At 29.6% G+C, this 18,283-nt stretch overlaps 1 protein-coding gene across 1 annotated transcript in view; it reads right to left on the bottom strand.

Moving 5' to 3' along the window:
* LOC125066114 overlaps positions 1 to 18,283 on the bottom strand; it is a 95,106-nt gene that overhangs the window by 38,167 nt on the left and 38,656 nt on the right. The window contains exons 4-5 of the mRNA XM_047674032.1: positions 10,845 to 10,928; positions 6,920 to 7,066 (exon numbers count right to left, since the gene is read on the bottom strand). Coding sequence (XP_047529988.1) covers positions 6,920 to 7,066; positions 10,845 to 10,928 — 231 coding nt within the window. The remainder of the gene's footprint in view (positions 1 to 6,919; positions 7,067 to 10,844; positions 10,929 to 18,283) is intronic.

Below are 18,283 nucleotides of genomic sequence, written 5' to 3' on the forward strand. Positions count from 1 at the left end.
AGGATTAACTATATATTAATTACAACATCAAATTAAAATATATTCAAATTATTTTAATTAAAATATATTCTTAAATATTTCAAATTTATATTTTATATTTCAAATTTATTATTTATTAAAGTTATGAATAATTTCATGATTTATAAGAAAGTATTTTATTTTTCAAGTTTTATATTTTTGGCAAAAGTAAGTGTCACAATTTCATCATACCTATATAGAGATTAGATAACTCAGTGTATAAAACAGGTAAATTCAATTAAAGAAAAATATACATCAACGGTCGAATAAACATCAAAATATACAGGAGACCTCTCACTAGCAGTTAAACGTTTACGTACTTTTAGGCAAAATCTCGTTACATTATTTTAATTAATTCAATTGTAATTATACAAAAAGGGCATTTATTATTTCAAACTAGTTGTCGCCCGCGTCTTCCGCTCGCGTAATAATTTACTCGTCACTTGTTAGGTAATAAAAAAAAGTATCCTATGTCATTCTTTGCAGTTCAAGCTTCTTCATACCAAATTAAATTTAATTCAATTCAGTTTAACCGTAAATGAGCAACAGACAGACAAAATTACTTTCGCATTTTAATATTAGAATAGATTACATTATAGCTTAAAGTAAAACTACATTGAGCAAATTATAAAATACATGAACAATAACAGAATTAATCGATTCGAATAATCGATTAAAGTTGATGCCACACACATTGTTTAGTGGCGTTTATAAAACAGCAATCCATTTCCGCTGTGTGACTGACACTTTGATGCATTAACGTCGAATGTAAGCTATATTAGCAAATGTGATAACGTTTAAAGTTACTCACGGATTTCTAAACTTATCCCTCTCTGATTCGCATTTATATCATTAATATTAACCATATCAACCCTGTTCTTTGTTATATTAATAATTGTGTATTATTAATTAAGGTACCCGACCCGGCTTTACACGGGTACAACAATCTATATACGATTTTTAGATGGAATAACAAACATAAAAAGAATAAGTTATTGTTTTCTTTTTCGGCTAGGTTAAGTAGGGGAAATTTGAAATTCTAGCCTTTTTCTACTACATATAAAAAATCCTCTTGAATCACTCTTTTTATTCATGAAAACCGCATTAAAATCCGTTGCATAGTTTTAAAGATCTAAGCCTTCAGACAGCGGTAAGCGTATTTGTTTTAGTCTATTGTGTTCAATTAAATTTACATTATATGTTCATTTTCAGTTGAGATTTTTAGTTTTACTGTTAAACTTTTACTACAATTATTCTAAAGATTATCAAATTTTTACAAAAAATAACCCCTTACTTAAACGTGATAATTTTTCTGAGATTTTAACGGTTGTTAATCACTTTTTATATTACGAAATTGAGAAATAAGTCCTTATAATATTTTGTGCGTAATAATAAGATTTACATATTCCATGAAAGCCCCTTATTTAACCCCTCAGTATTTACCAAAAAACGATTATTAATGCTCAGCTACGTTATATAAACACTTCCTGTGTAAAATTTTATGCTAGACAAGTAACAATCCAATTCGGATTAGCTTGCGTTGTATGTCAGTGTTAAGAGTTTTATAAAGCAAATTAAATTGTATTTTATGTATGGGAGATGATCTGGTTTTTATCTCACACACTAGCCTCTTAAACGTCGAAACAATAGCATGTTGCGAATGTATTTAATGGCGCAAATTGCAACATTGTTTGTCCGTTAATGTACCTACTGAGAACGAAGTTGCTATTTTAGCGACATCAATAAGAATACCTGGCAACATTTTTTACCCGTCGCTCCTATTGTGTTTTATATTTTGGAGTCAATAATGATGTTAATTAGTAAAACCTGAGCTTCGCTGTAATAATTCAAATAAAAATCAATTTTTTAATTTAGGAAAAACTATCAAAATACGATATATATTTTTTTTTATATATTATACAAAAATACTTTATTTAATACTATAAGATAAAATAATTATTCATCTAATTATTTAATGAAATATATAATTTCGGTTTATAAAATATTTCTAGAAATTTTTTTTGCTGATGTTCTTGAAGCAAATTATTTTATAATCTAACCACGCGTTTATAATTTCTAGAAACTTTGTTTAAAAATTACTTTACTATAAAATTACTTTCTAGTATTTTACTTGACTATTTTACAGTTATGTTATTGTTACTTATATGTGTTTTCAATTAATAACTTGTATCCGACGTACCTTTCACTCGATATCCAATTAAAGTACCCCATTGATTTTTCAAATCTTCAATTTCGGTCCGAATATTGAGTTCACTGGAAAATATTTTCTGCTGACCGAGCAAATTCTTGCGGTTACTTTTGTCAGGTTGAAAAAACGAAACGAATTTATGGAGCGGGCTCATTTTACTAAATCTTCGCGACCGTTCTAAAAACTTTTTTGCACAGTTTTACCGGCGAATCGAGCGTCTAACGGTGATCAGATACGAGCATGTCACAGTTGGATTAATTTAAAGCCTTAAAGTTGAATAACCAGACGCTTTGATTAATCGTTATTTCAATCTCATACGTCTTTACATTTTTTTTGACGTCACTTAAAAACAAATCACTACAATTGTTAGAGGCAAGATTTTTTGTGTTCGCTGCCCGAACGCTCGCGCAACAGTGTCGCTTGCCCTCGTCTATCGCGCACTTTCTTCAGGCTGTCAAGAGACTTTCAATGAGTAACGCTCACCCTCTTCATAATAACAAAACCGTGGGATTCTTAATTCGAAACATCAATTTATTTAAAAAGTAACTCAACTAATACAGATAACATTAAATTCGAACGAACCTAAAAAACTACAAACGACCGTATCTCTACTTTTACTTGACCGTACTACGTGTTATTATTAGTAGCATTAATTATTACAGTATTATTATTCTTATCGCGTTCTTGGAAATGCGTTTTAAGCAATAAATTTGGCCCGATTATGAAATACATGAATCGTTGGTTTAATCAAAAAATGCACATGAACGGAATGTCACAGAAGTATACATATTATGTAAACTTCGTACACGTAACTTAGCAGACAATTAAAATTTATAAGCGAACATTATCTGAGTAATTATACGTAATAAAATGAGTGCCAGTGTATTAGTAATGAAGGTACATCTTCGACTTAACTGCACTTTCTTTTTAACGATTAAAATTAATATATCGTAAATTTAATCTATAGAAACATAAATATAAATTGAATCGTACCTTTTTATAAAATACAAGCCAGAAGTATTATTCTAATTTGGCATTTCGAATTACATAAACGTAACAATAAAATATAAATTACATAAATATAATAATAAGAAGAAGAAAAAATTAAACTGGATCATTTAAGAAATAAATTCAACGGTGAAATAAGGTTATTTTTATAAATGAATTCAAGTTGCTCCAGATTACAAAATACGCAAAATAACCGTTCGTAAGTTGATTTAACGACCTTAAAAGGAAGTAAGCAATTTTGTCTTTAATTAAATATCGAAAACCATTAATATGTGTATAGGATATAGTGTTACATTTGTCAAGGTTAATAACATTTATAATTAATTAATTCTATATTATATTATATATTTTAAATACTGAAATATATTTAAAAGTCTTAGCGTTGATTATAAATACACAAGTCTTCATATTTAAATATTGTTACACAAACAACTAATTTTTAACATTTGCTATGTACCTGCCTTTTGTTGATTTTTTTGTTTATTTTATATTTATGTTATAATTATTGTATAGTTTTTAGTCTAAGTGTTGACAACGAATTCCGATGTACGGATAAATCCAATGGGGTTTTTGTTACATCGTCGTCAATATAAAAAATGTATATTCAATAAATAAAATAAAAAAATAAAAATAAAATTTATAGTTTCTAAATTCTATACTATAAATATTTAAATACTGAAATATATAAAGGCTTAGCAATGATTACAAATACACAAGTATTCATATTTGTTACGTAATATATTAATATATTTTAGATGTCGTGATGAAATGATGTCATCGTGAAAGTTTAAAAACATGAAACATACACAAGATGGCGATTTTGCTAAGATTGTCCGTTTACCACTACTATACTTGTGATATTATAAGCCGAACAGATTTTCTTTTGTTTGTTTTAACGCGCCCAGATCGTCTTGGGATCAACCAGCCCAGTTTTTACGTTACATAGTTCATTTATTAAGAAGGATTATATTATAGATTATAATATAACATTATATGACACACAAAGCGAAGCAGTAACGCTACGGTAATATCTTATATTAATAATGTTGAAATACAAAACAAAACGACCTAAGAAAAAAAAAAGTATTTCAAAACATTTAGAAACAAGAATATTACTAATATATGTTATTGTTCTATTTAAAATAAATAACAGTTTTATTTAATACATTTGAAATGCAGGATATATTAATTACGGTCTGTTTTCTGACCCTCATGGTCCAAAGAAATAGAAGCCCATCAAGGGTATTAAACAGGACCAAAGATTTAGCGTGCTTCCCGAGGCAGCAAAGTGTGCCTGTACGAGTTGATATTGAGAATTTGAAAACAAATAACTATTTCTATAATAATCTTTTACTGGCTCAACAGCTGCTAGAATCATCAGGCGTACTGTATTATAATATAATAATTTGAGTCTCCATAGTTCAAATTTAGAAGTCGCAGGGTCGAATCAGAATTTCTCTATGCTAGGACTAATACTTCAGGGTGATACAATTTGAGGAAACAAATCTTCTTTTCATTTTCTTTATACTTAAAGTAGTTGTTATTAACTGTCTAATTTATTATTTCCTATAGGCCTGGATGCCTATCCCTTTAAGGATAAAACATGCCTTTTAACTTCACTCTATTTTGTAATTGTATCATTAACAGTGTACATGTGTGTGTTCATGTACTTATTATTATTACAGAGTCACCCACCCTACCCTAATGACGCCTTATGACGTACTGTCAAATATTAAATAAGTACTCAAAGATAATGAGATTTAGACATAGTCAAAATTACTACTTATTACTTTGATGGTTTCATAGTAATTTCTCTATATCTAATTAATTTTATTAAGTGTTATAAAAACATATAAATGTTATAGATATTAGGTAGCGAGCACGGGGAATTAATATTTTAATTCTGTAAAACCCTTCGTTCGAAAATACAGATGTTTTATTTATGGTAAGACAAGTTCGGGTGACGCCCATTAACACTTTGACAACCTAATTATTTTAATTATCTTCTCGCTTCATTTCGTTTAGAGTTTCGTACACTCAAAGAATTACGGGTCTCTTTTAAGGTCATATTGTTGAATTAATTAATTAATTAAATGTTTTATCAAACTTATCACCAACTCAAAAACGGAGGTCATTATACTTCGCTGTAATGCTAATTTTAAGTGAGTCAGTCCGATTATCTTGAAAATCTTTGACGAAAACAATTAAAACCATTAATAATTTGACATTTCATAATAAAATATATTATTTTACATGCATGAATTATTATGTAATATTAAATAAAATATACCCATTTAAATTGACAATTCCTCCCTTCCCCTTATCGGGCTTAAGAAACTTTATTGTTATCATAAGAACAACCTACACTTACATGACATAAACAAACAGATTAATCTGAAATGTTATCTTATCTGTGAAATGACATCAAAACATTTAAAAAAAAATACTGAACCCTATTCTTTATAAGAGTCACTCTTTATGAGAAAACCTAAACAATAATCAATATATATCTTTACATTATTGTAAGGAATAGCACGGAACCCCTACTTGTACATAGTTTTTCTTAAAATAATTAAGAACGTTAATTAAATTAGCCATTTGATAGTGAGTGAACACAAAGACTCGTGTTAAGTATTAGTGACTAAGAGTAAATTGTCAATTAAAGATGTAAGTCGTAGTCTTTCTTCCTTATATTATATTTACATAATTTACAAATAATATTATAAACCAGAAATTTAATTTGTTTATATTATTAGTACACATTATGTACTTAATAGATAATAGTGAAATTGTGCATAGGTACAGGTTGTCAGAGGAAGAATACAAGAACATAGATTATCTAATGCAACTCGTATATAATAAATTAATTCACATATTGCGTCTATCTATCTATACTAATAATAAATTTGAAATTAATTGTCTGTCTGCTCTGTCAAGGCAAAATCTGAACTCTGAAATTCATGAAATTTGGTATGAAGCAAGATTTAACTCCAAGATGACTATAGATAGAATGGGACTAGTTTTTTTTATGCCTATCGAACTAAAACGCGAACGATGCCTAATACCCGCATGCTAAAACTAGTATTATATAGTTTAAGTTTATCATTAGTGAATATTTTAAACAAATAAGCTGATGATATGATGATAATTGTCTAATTCGAATAAATCAATATAAATAATGAAACAGCAAATAAACCAAAATAAACAAAAAATTAACAACAGCAACACAATTTACAAAAACTTGTTTGAAATTCTGTTTAATCGTTATCTTTCATCATATTAATGTACCCATCATATTAATTCTTCATTGTCATCCCTTCGTTTTTTTGTATTAACTACAAATTAAAGAGACAAATTAAAAAGTTTCAAAAAGCGACATCTAGTGTTCCGTACCCGAATTTCTTCGCTACAGCCGCAAGTGTAACCAAACCAGCATTTTTAGGACATCGCCGAGAGATGGCATTACTATCGCGAACAATTTTACTTTTCACAAAGTTTCTATCTACTTAACAAATAATGAAAGTAAATATACAGTCACGCAGTATGTCATTCGTAGGTAATAATAATATAATTAACGCTGTTGTTTGTGTAATAAATATGTCCTTCTCATGTATATAACTAAGTTTGTGGTTAAAACACAATGATAGGATTACAGAGCAAGGTTAGATTATCGTATCAGCTTACCTTTGCTAGTCGAGAGTGTGTTAGGTCTTTGCGCAGGTGCTCTGTGTGGAACGGGTTTCCGTGGTGAGGGGGGTGGAGCGAGGGAGGTGCGCGCGCGCATCGCCACGGGCGACGACGACAACTTTTGAACCACTCCATTTTTCTTCGCTGAAAATTTTACGTAATATTTAATTAACTTGCATTTGTCACAGAAATGTCTTTATTGAAATGTCGTTGATCGATATAGATTGATATTTTAATTTAAGTTTTTTACTGGTTGTCTTTACATTTGAATTAAAGTTATGTAAAATCCGGAGACATATAACATTTAAAACGACTGATAGGCTTTTCAGATAAGTAAAATGTTTAATTAAAATTAACCGTCTACATAATATGAGATACTAGAAAGCGAGTCACTTTGACAGCACACTGTGTTACGTTTCTACCTAAAGCTAACAAAGGATTTGTTTTCGAAGTTCCGAGTTAAATGCTTTACATTACAACTAAAAAGGAAAAATGTTGAACTGACAAAATTACTATATTCAGGAATCCAACCCAGGCAACTTCAAATCAACTCAAGAATTTTGTTTAGTTGGTTTATTTTATAGCGAAAATTGATAGTGTGTCCAACTCTAAGTAGAATCGTTCAACCTATAAATATCCGAACCCCGTTTCTATAATTAAAGGAAATGCTGCGTTTAACTAGTTTATACAAATCAGGAAGATTTGTTACCTGTTATAAGAGATTACAAATCAACTATATCAATCTGACGTTAATCTGTCATTTATCTTCACTTCAATTTGAAATTGGAACACATAGATAACAAATAATATTCATTTTTAAAATTGGACATATTCCGATTACTTTGCTGTTTCGTTCGACTCAAAGACATAAAGACTTGGATTACGATTTGTCCCTTGGCCTACTAACTTACGTCCTAAAAATAAAAAAGGATCCCTAAAACAGGGTCGTTACATTGATATTAGCTTATAATAAAAAGCCTGGTCATTTTAAAATTATCATTTATTTTTAATGGTTGATAATTTAAATTGATCTAATAAACAATAATTTAATTAAAAATTAAATAATAATTATAATTAATCTTTACAAAAAAACGCATGCTACGATATAATTTTCTAAGAAAACACGCCTTTCGTTGAATTTATTTCAACACTTTCAAGGAAATAAGGTCAACCAACTCGTATATTCTCATAAACTTTTACGACTTTTTAATAATCTACTTCATAATTCACAGTAGCTACAATGAAAAACTAAAGACTTGTATTATTATAAATAGGCCCATTCTAAACGAAGGAGTACAGATTAACGAACGATACCTACATATGTATTCCATGCCATTTTGCAAATAAGTCTGCTGCATTATCCACTACAAAGAGTTCTTAATCAATATAGATTTATTTATAATACATCACTATACCACTTAACTACTTTTTTATGTTATAGGTAGGCCATTCCTTATATGTATCGCCAATGCGCCATTAACTTTAGAAAGTAAGATGTTATGTTCTTCGTGCCTGTGGTTTCAATGACACACTCACCCTTCAAAAAAAATATCTGATGAGTGGGTGATACCTACCTAGCACGCGAGCAGGCGTACAAAAAGTAAATCCTAAAAAAAAGTTACGATAACAATATCGCTTGTTTCACAAATCCATAATTAATAATTATCACAGACTATATTTTCCCATCGTGACCAATGTTATATGTAGATGATGTAATGTAAATAATGATATATAGGTAACCTTCATTGTAGGTATAATTGAATACTATAGATTCTTCCTTCGTTACAATGAATATTTATACTATTGCATGTCAAAAAATGTAACCAATCGAACTAGTTGACATACATTTTTAAAGGACAACCTCAGAGCTGGCTATTGTTTAAAGTGAACAGAATAATGGCGCAATGTATTATGAAACACGTATCGCTAGGGTTACCAGGTCTCGGATATTCATCCGGACACTTCCGTTTTTTTTTTTTATTCATATGTGAACATAAAAAGACCGAACTATGAGATATTAGCACTAAGTGACCGAAATAGATTCCATTGGACAGACGAGAACTTCTAATTGAGTTATAATATATATGTATATAGATTCAGGAACTTGAAAGCTACTTACATTTTATATTTCTTAAAAAATACACAAATTAAAATGTAAAAGAATATTTTGTTACCATTACGATTTTTTATATTACATTTGGTAACCCTGATCGTGAACATTTGTCTATCTTTGCACTTTTCGTGTAGAATTAAAATAAGATAAAGTTCAAAACAATCAAAACATATGCTCATTACGCTACTGTGCTAAAACATATATAAATTAATTGTTTCTGCTCCGTACAAAGTAATGGCTTCTTTGTTTTCTATATTAAATTTATTGCATATAATTCAAAATGTTTTATTTTATGTTCACAACTGTTTAACGACTTTTTAATGTTAATTTTAATTACATATATGAATAGAGATAAGACGTACATATATAAATGTATTTTAATTATTACTTTTTAGTTTTACAAAATAGTTCGTGAACACAAATTAAAATTTGTTACTAGTTTGTGCTATCCCTATTTTCGCAATTTTGTGGAGAAGAATTGAGTGAATTTGGCTTTTGAAGTTTATACTGCATAGACATTTTTAGGTAGATAAATTTGAGCTCACGTAAAATCATATTTCACATAATACAGGTGAATAAGAGAAACATACGGTATACTGTACATAAAATTCCTAATTTCAGCTACTATCTTAGTTTTAAGTTACCTGTACAAAAATACATTATTATTATGTAGAGGTAAAATTTGTTTTTTTGTATGTAAAGGTAATTTCCGAAACTAATCCAATAAAAAAAAATTCACTGTTAGAAAGCTACATTATTCCTGATATACATTTTTCGTTATTATTAAATTGTAGGCGTTCGAAGCCGAGGCGGTTCGCTAGTATGTACGGTGCAAATTGTTTACGAATGGCTGTATTGTATTAACAACAATGATTTGCGACAAACGCGCTCTCGATGGTGACAAAAATACATTCTAGATATAGTATGCAACTAAAATAGATCGTACGCTAACTAAGGCTTGAAACACACAACGGTACATTAAACGTGATATATATTTTTATGACTACTATAGTTTGCAATCATAAATCATAAGTAATAAGATCAATATCTAAAACGAAATAGTTGATTGTAAACCCACTTACTGGGAACCTCTGCTTTGTCTGTACTAATATTATAAAAGCGAAATTATCCCTATCCGTCTGTCTCTTGCGGTCTTTGAATGAATTTTGCTATACAGCAAGCTTGAACTCCAAGGACATACATTTTTATGTATAACACCTGACGACTATACCCTAAATCGAGACTGAAATCGAGGACGACAACTAGTATTAAAGATACTAGTAAAATCCGACAAAAGTTAGATGTAATGATATTAGAAATGCATTTATGCAGCGCCATCTATAACAAAGGATATTATACAAACTCTCAATAAATTTTACAAATTTGTGCCACTTGGTGTCGAAGTCTATTAAACTCTACCCTCTACGGTCTACTAAACAGCTGTACCAACGATATTTTTGGATATATACCTAGTCAATAGATTCACAGATACTATACAAAATATGATAGAAATTTATAACACAACTGTTCTATTTATAAATTTATTTTTACCAGCGACTCGCCCCAATCGCATGCAATTTATTAATACATATATAACACTCAGGAATAATGAAGTTTTCCAAAAGGGTATTTTTTTTAAATTGAATCATTAATTCCAGAGTTTACCACGTACGTGCAAAAAAAAATATTCATTCTTTAAAATATTAATATAGATTACAATGTATACAATGTTCCTTCATGCATGAGGCCTGGTCGTTAGATTGACCTATCGCGATGTGTATAGTTTAAGGGGGTAGTAAGATGACTCACCCGTCGCAGCTGGTGGTTGGGGGACAGGCGGGGGACGGCTAGGCGTCGACGGCGTCGGAGCGCTTTCCCTCTTTTTCCCATTTCCTGGAATAGATGGATTTGAACGTTAAATGACATTTTAAAAAATAAACTAGTTCGTCATACACTTTCAGAATATATTTTATATATATTCAGAATTAATATTTTTATACTAATTAATTTGTTAACATCTTTTTTTAATCTATAAAATAGACAAATCAATCAAACAGCTTTATTTATGATAATGCTACAATTACCTTAATTGTTTTTTGTCACAATTAAGCATCAAAAACACGTCTTAGTATTCATTTTAAATATAAATATATTTAATCAAAACGAAATTACTTCAAAACATCATGCTGCTAAATTGTCTATGGTTAATGCAAATCGTGTATCACGACCACAATAAATTAAAAAAAAAAATACAATGGCAGAACATTCACATTTTCACTAAAGTTTATCATACAAGAACGTTATGTTCTTCAATTTGACATTAAAATAGTATTAAATTATAATTAACTTTAAAATGACATGACGTGGCAATAAGCATTTAACATACCATATATGTACAAATAGTAGTTAACACTTAACCATAGACTATACTAATATTTAAAGTTAACACATATTAGTAATATGTTTATGTCACTATGACAAATTATGCAATACTATTAATAAAAGGAATTCGATCACAACACCTATTAATAATTTAACTACGATTCACTGAATATTTTTTGCAAGCATTATTATTTTTCTTACGTGAATGTAAACGAACAAAAAATTTGTGAACGGGGCATTCAGTTTAGCAAAAAAACCGCCACAGTACATACGAACGCAAATTAAAATTTTTATAAGTATTTGGATAGGTTAGTTACGATTTGACTGTACTGTAATTTGTCCGTGATAATGTTAATTGAATGTTCCGTTCCCAATATTTCGTCACCAAAATCATTCGTTTTATTATAAACTATTGGGTTATACGAATAAACGAAACGACAACATACACGCAGTTTTTATTACATTTTTTATTGAAAAGTTGTTTACGTTGAGCCACAATTAAAAAAAATCAAGCTTAAAATAGACGTTATTTTAATTTATAAAATTGCTAAAATACAAATGGGTTACACGAAATAAAAAAAAATACAATCTAATTGAAAGTTATACCCGTGCATTAGATTTATGTAACTACCTATGATAAATACTTTCAAAAATAATTTGAACGCGTCTGTTAATTCGAATTTTAAAATTAGAATTTTGCGCACACTTAATTCAAACGTTTTAAAAATTTCCGTAGCCCAAAAAAACGTGAACGCGTCCTCAAATGTAATACTATATGTAAGACAAATTTGCACGCAACGTTATGTTCGTGGGAAGGCGATTGCACAATGTCTTTATAATTGACGGTAAAAAACATGAAAATGTATATTTTTCATCGGCGTCGTGCAATGATTACTATCATAGTCCCACCAGTGCATTCAACATGAATACTGCATTGGAAAGTTAGAAATGTGTTGGATGTATCATTAAACAGGTACATAATTTAGTACTTATTCAGAATATCCATATTATTAAAACGTAGCAAACATGTCAACTCGGTATTTATATTTTCTTATAAGACACGCTTATTTAATATATGTACCTTTTTAATTATCATTTGAGACGTTTCTAGTTTATTGCATATTATAATATCGTGGAGATCAATTACTGCGATACTAAAGTGGATGATGGTGAAATTGCATAAAATAATGGCACTTACAGGTTATTGTATAGTGGTACTTTAACCGACCGAACGAGGTTTCCAATTAGCCCTTACTTATTTTTATTCCTTTGGGACCATCCGAATTTAATTTAAAAAACAACCCATAACTGTACTAAAACAGTATAACTATATGTCAATCGTTTTTTTTTCAACCCTTTAATACTCGATGTTTTCGCTGATTGAAGTTTTTCTTTATGATTGTAGATTTTAATCATTATAATTTAAAGAAATAACCTACCTCTTGCGGAGACAATAGGGGTAGTCGTCTTTTGTATGAACATAACTCAATATCTTCGCCTATTGTAAATTGTTACTAATCAAAATTATCTTTAAAAAAATCTTATTTAAAAAAACTACACTACCAAATTTCATTCTTGACTTTTTTCTATAATTCGTCTTCATTTAAACAGCAAGTTTAATAAGTTTACGGACTACCCTTATTTATAAAATTAATCTTAACACAATAAAAAAGAACAGGAATATAACTTGAATTTTTGTTGTAATATCTACATTAAAACATTGCCCTTATCAAATTAGTATACTAGAGAAAAATTTAAGTATCAATGACCGAGGTAAGTCAATATGAGACAATTGTTTAAAAATAAAATCGATTACATTACGTTGAGTTATGAAAAAAAAACTCGTCATGGTGAAAAAATATTGAAACGAAACAACGTAACCCGTTTACATGATTTACTTTATCCATAAAAGGCAGATTGCAAATATGTATTTATAATCTGAATGATTGCTTAACAAAGCAATCCTTAAGCTAAAATTACAGTTATAGTGTTTTTTACGTGTGTGTTCGCGCGCGCGCGTTTATGTACGTCTGTGTGTGTGTGAACGCGTATGTGTGTAATATAGTGTGTGAGAATAGACAACAATCAATATAATTGGAAAAATAATTTAAAATCAACCGTTAAACGTATACTCACCTCGGGCACCAAAAGATCCGAACCTCTCTCGATTCACGGCTAATTTATATTTTTTCTCGGCTTTGTCACTAGGAACGGGCAGTTTGGACGGATATTTTTCAGAAGTGCTCCTATAGAGCTTTTCCTTAGACCCGTGTGCCCCCATTTTCAATATTTTCAAGAACTTCATTAAATCGAAGACATATTTATTACGTCAATAAATAATTATCATTATCTAGTTTCCAGGAACTGGTGTATCAATTATATCACATCACTAAGTTCTCTCTTAATTTCCTTTGGTTCGTTTATGATATTTCTTATCATCTGCACGCACACATGCTCATCACTAATAATATTCAGTTTGCAAATAAACTGTTTAATTAAAATACAAAAAATATTGGTTGGTGTCATGATTTTAATAAAAATATTTTAATGAGACAATCACTTAATGTTTTCGGTCTGTGGTTCGGAACAAAGTTATATACGCTGAAATGATTATTACAGCGTATTTGTCTATTTCGGTAGTCGACTCACGGCGACGACCACTATAGGAAGACACATCCACGGACAAAGTTACTATTCATGAACAACAAATATTATCGTAATATGTAGGGACTGAGAGATCAACATTAAATGGTATATTGATGCATACAGAGGCAAGCTAAAGATGATCATTTTCTCAGAACCGATCCGAGCTTGTTATTTGTGCAAGATCTATTATTTAATTAGATTATAAACTTGCAATACTTAAATTTATCAATACATTTAATAGCCGTATAATATAACATTTATGATTTACACTAACAATTTTAGACAAGAAATAAAATGTCTGTGACAAGTTTAATGGACGGAGTGTAACTGTTATAATATACGTAATAGAGAAACTGACATAAAACGGGATACCGACTGTTATATTACATAGTAAATCAGAGAAACTCAGAAACCGTCAACTCAATTTCCGATTACGAATGGCTGGCTCGTTATCTAGTCGTTGGTAAGGCTTATCAAATTTTGTGTCAAACGAAATTATAATAATCCGCTATGGAATATTTAAACAACGCATTTTTCTTAATACAATATTTTTAAGTGACCTTTAAGTAGTATATAACAAAGTCGTTATTAGTGTTTTTGCGATTTTTCGCTGGTTCGATCATTCAAAAAGCACTACTAGATTTTTGATGAAGATTTTTACTTATATTCACAAATTCTCCTGGAAGTGTAACTTAATCTATACTAATACAAAAAAATCGAAAGTAACTCTGTCTGTCTGTTGCTCTTACACGGCCAAACCACAGAGCCGAATTTGTTGGAATTTTGATATGAAACAAGCTTGAAATCTACAGAATATGCTACTTTTTTATTATCACCTGACGATGAACCCCTAAAATGAGTGTAGTCACGAGCGACAACTTATAAATAAAATTTATGTTTTGTTATAGATTTTTTAAAAGATAGTTTTAGTAAGTACTACCATAAGCTGGGCTATATACATAAATCTGAGCTATAAGAGATACGTCAATTATGCATAATTTATCTATTTTTTATAGATAACACACAGTTACCGGTTTTGGGTTAAAAAAAAAATAGGAAAACTACACAGTAATCCAACATGGCGGATATGACTTACATAATTAGCGAACACAGCAAAAACATAAAGTTACTTTAAGTTCATAATGATCTCATAATTCGGTATTCATTATCTTTGATTACAATCAGTTTGACATCGAAATAAAAACAAATAATATGTACTGCAATTCAAACAAATAGTTCTCAAAAACAAAAAGAGACAAAACAAAACGCACGACACTATGTTATCCCGTAATAATCTGTATTAGTCACTGATATATAAGCAAGTGTTACCAGTTCCCTGAGATTTGCGTCTATTTTGGAACCAACGGTTTCAGGGTTAAATAACTTAAAGACGCTCCGTGTCCTTTCAAACGATATTTTAAACAGTGTTCTAGTGTTGCGATATATTTAGTGCTTGGAGATAAATGGCCCCAATATAAGTGCGGTGTTTCTATAATGTTCTCGCGTGGTATTTTAAAACTTTAATGGTTTTTTTATTGGTCTAAAATGTATCTTCAACTGATTTATGGAAATAAACTTTCGTTTTGTATAAGTACATTTGACACTTATTTTAATGTTGTAGAGAGTAAATTACTCTAAGTTCGTGTCGATCGTGGGTCCATTAAGATCTAAGTCATTATTCACTGATACTAAATTACTAACGTGACGAAGCACTCAAAATAACCATTTATATTAATCTTTGTGTTATTATCTATAAATAAATAATAAATAAGTATTTTTAATAATTGGCAATATCATAGTTCAGTTATTCTATTTTTGTATTTTGGTATAAGTATAAAAATGTATATAGAGACAACTAGAGCCAAACAAACTTTGAATTTATTCTCATTAAGAAGTAAATACTAAAACCATATACAAAATTACTAATTAATTCCTTTAAAAAATGACGTAAACAATTGCATTATCATAACAGTTTATTAGCGAAGAAAATTCAAGTGATAGTGATTTATATCGTTGTAAACGTACTTGCAACGGGCGGCGTCGCGGCGTGACGCGAGCGAAGTTGCGCTTCGCAATAAGTCGTAATAACCATTTATTCATACGCTTTGAGAAGCATGCGGGCGTGAAATATGGGATACGATTTTGTAACACATTTTAGCTTTTAAGCAATATCTGACTTTTAAGTAACTATCTGCTTAAGTTTTATAATTTGTTATTCAAATTACACAATCTTAATATAAGTAGTTAAACGTAACAGGCTATTAAAATATTGAATTTTTAGTCTAATTAATATATAATTTGTAAATAAATGCTAGACATAATAAAAGTTCCGCAATAATCACGATTATTTTAGCGAAGTTATTGTCGTGTATACAAACTTATCCATAGGTATACATGTACACCATTTGATTTGCTGAAATTATAAATCTGTCATGACAAAGTAAACAAAAACTAGCACTCGTTCGAAAAAGAAGAAACCCTGACCTTAGAAGAACTGGGGGAAATAACATTGCGGGTTTTCTAACGAATTTTGTAATTATTTACTATTATAAACTAACACCTAGACAGAATACGATTCGACATTCCGAAGGTATGCTATTATATAACCTTTTGTAAACAAACGTTCTTTTGTTTTTTTTTTTTCAAATTAATCAGCGAGTCCAGTTTCTGGAATTCTTTTGTTAAACTGTATACATTGCCCCACAAGTACTGGAACTACAAAATATATTTAATAAATTAACACGTAAAATATTTCTCTATCAACTTCAAAATATCACAAACACTACATCACTATTTAATAAAACAAAACACAGCAAAACTTTTCCAGACACAAGTATTTAGCGTTTAATTAACATAAACACGGTCCATAAATGACAGGTGACTGTCAGTACTATAGTCTACGATATGAAAGAAATCATACTCGCATGTGTTATCCCCACCAGCCAATATTGTGTAACAGAACTAAAATATTTGAGAACAGAGTTACAGAATTAATAAAAACAACGCAAAAGTAACTATTGCAAATACGAAGAAGAAATATACAATATAATGAAACACGATGATGCCTCGAAAAAAATATCCGACTACATTACATACATTAAGAGCCTGTAAATTTCCCACTGCTGGGCTAAGGCCTTTGAGGAGAAGGTTTGGAGCATATTCCACCATGCTGCTCCAATGCGTGTTGGTGGAATACACACGTGGCAGAATTTCGTTGAAATTAGACACATGCAGGTTTCCTCACGATGTTTTCCTTCACCGCCGAGCACGAGATAAATTATAAACACAAATTAAGCACATGAATATTCAGTGGTGCTTGGTTTTGAACCCGAAATCATCGGGTAAGATTCACGCGTTCTAACCACTGGGCATCTCGGCTATTTCCTACATCCGACTACATACTGTAATTTATTAAACTAATATTAATTTTATTTACGTAAAAAATATTTACATTGAATACAAAAAAAATCAAAAATAGAATTACAACGTTTTTTTTTTTTTTGTATAAGCGTGATATTATTATGAATAAGTAATAACAAGTCAGTGTAACTACTGGTACGAGAGACTTAAAATCTTATTTCTCTATTAGTCTAGTAGTCTCTCTATCAGTTGCATATTGTTGATGGATCAGGAATTGTTAATATTTCTAATAGCGCCAATGTTTATGGGCGGTGGTGATCGCTTACCATCAAAATGTTTTATTTACCTATTAAAAATTTTTAAAAAAACCTAACCGAGTATACCGTTACAGGGATCGGTGACAGTTTTTTCTACATGGTATAATTTTAGGATATATGTTTTAAGAAATTTCCTTTTAGACAAACAAATTATGTATGTATTATGTATGGCCGCATTTTTGACTAATGCTAACAAACAACAATTAATAATCAAATGTAAACCTAATAATAATTTATTATTTAACGATAAGTATATTTGATTAAAATAACATTCTATCAACGTTAAATATCGTTGAATAACGTTATATTTACCGTTTTTTTTATAATTACAATTTCGTTTTTTTTAATCTTTTTCGAAATAAATAACACACAAATTGATATTTTAAACAAAAATCTTAAATAAAACTTCGTTTTTAAAAAGCGTGTGATAATTAAAGTTATTTTAAACAATGGTAGGATGTCTGCGTTTAAGCAAGGAAGATTATAAGTATTTAAAAATAGCTCAAGATTAAATCATAATTGAATGTTTATATATGTAAGTTA

The sequence above is a fragment of the Vanessa atalanta genome, chromosome 9 (assembly GCF_905147765.1).
Source record: "Vanessa atalanta chromosome 9, ilVanAtal1.2, whole genome shotgun sequence".
Classification (NCBI taxonomy): domain Eukaryota; kingdom Metazoa; phylum Arthropoda; class Insecta; order Lepidoptera; family Nymphalidae; genus Vanessa; species Vanessa atalanta.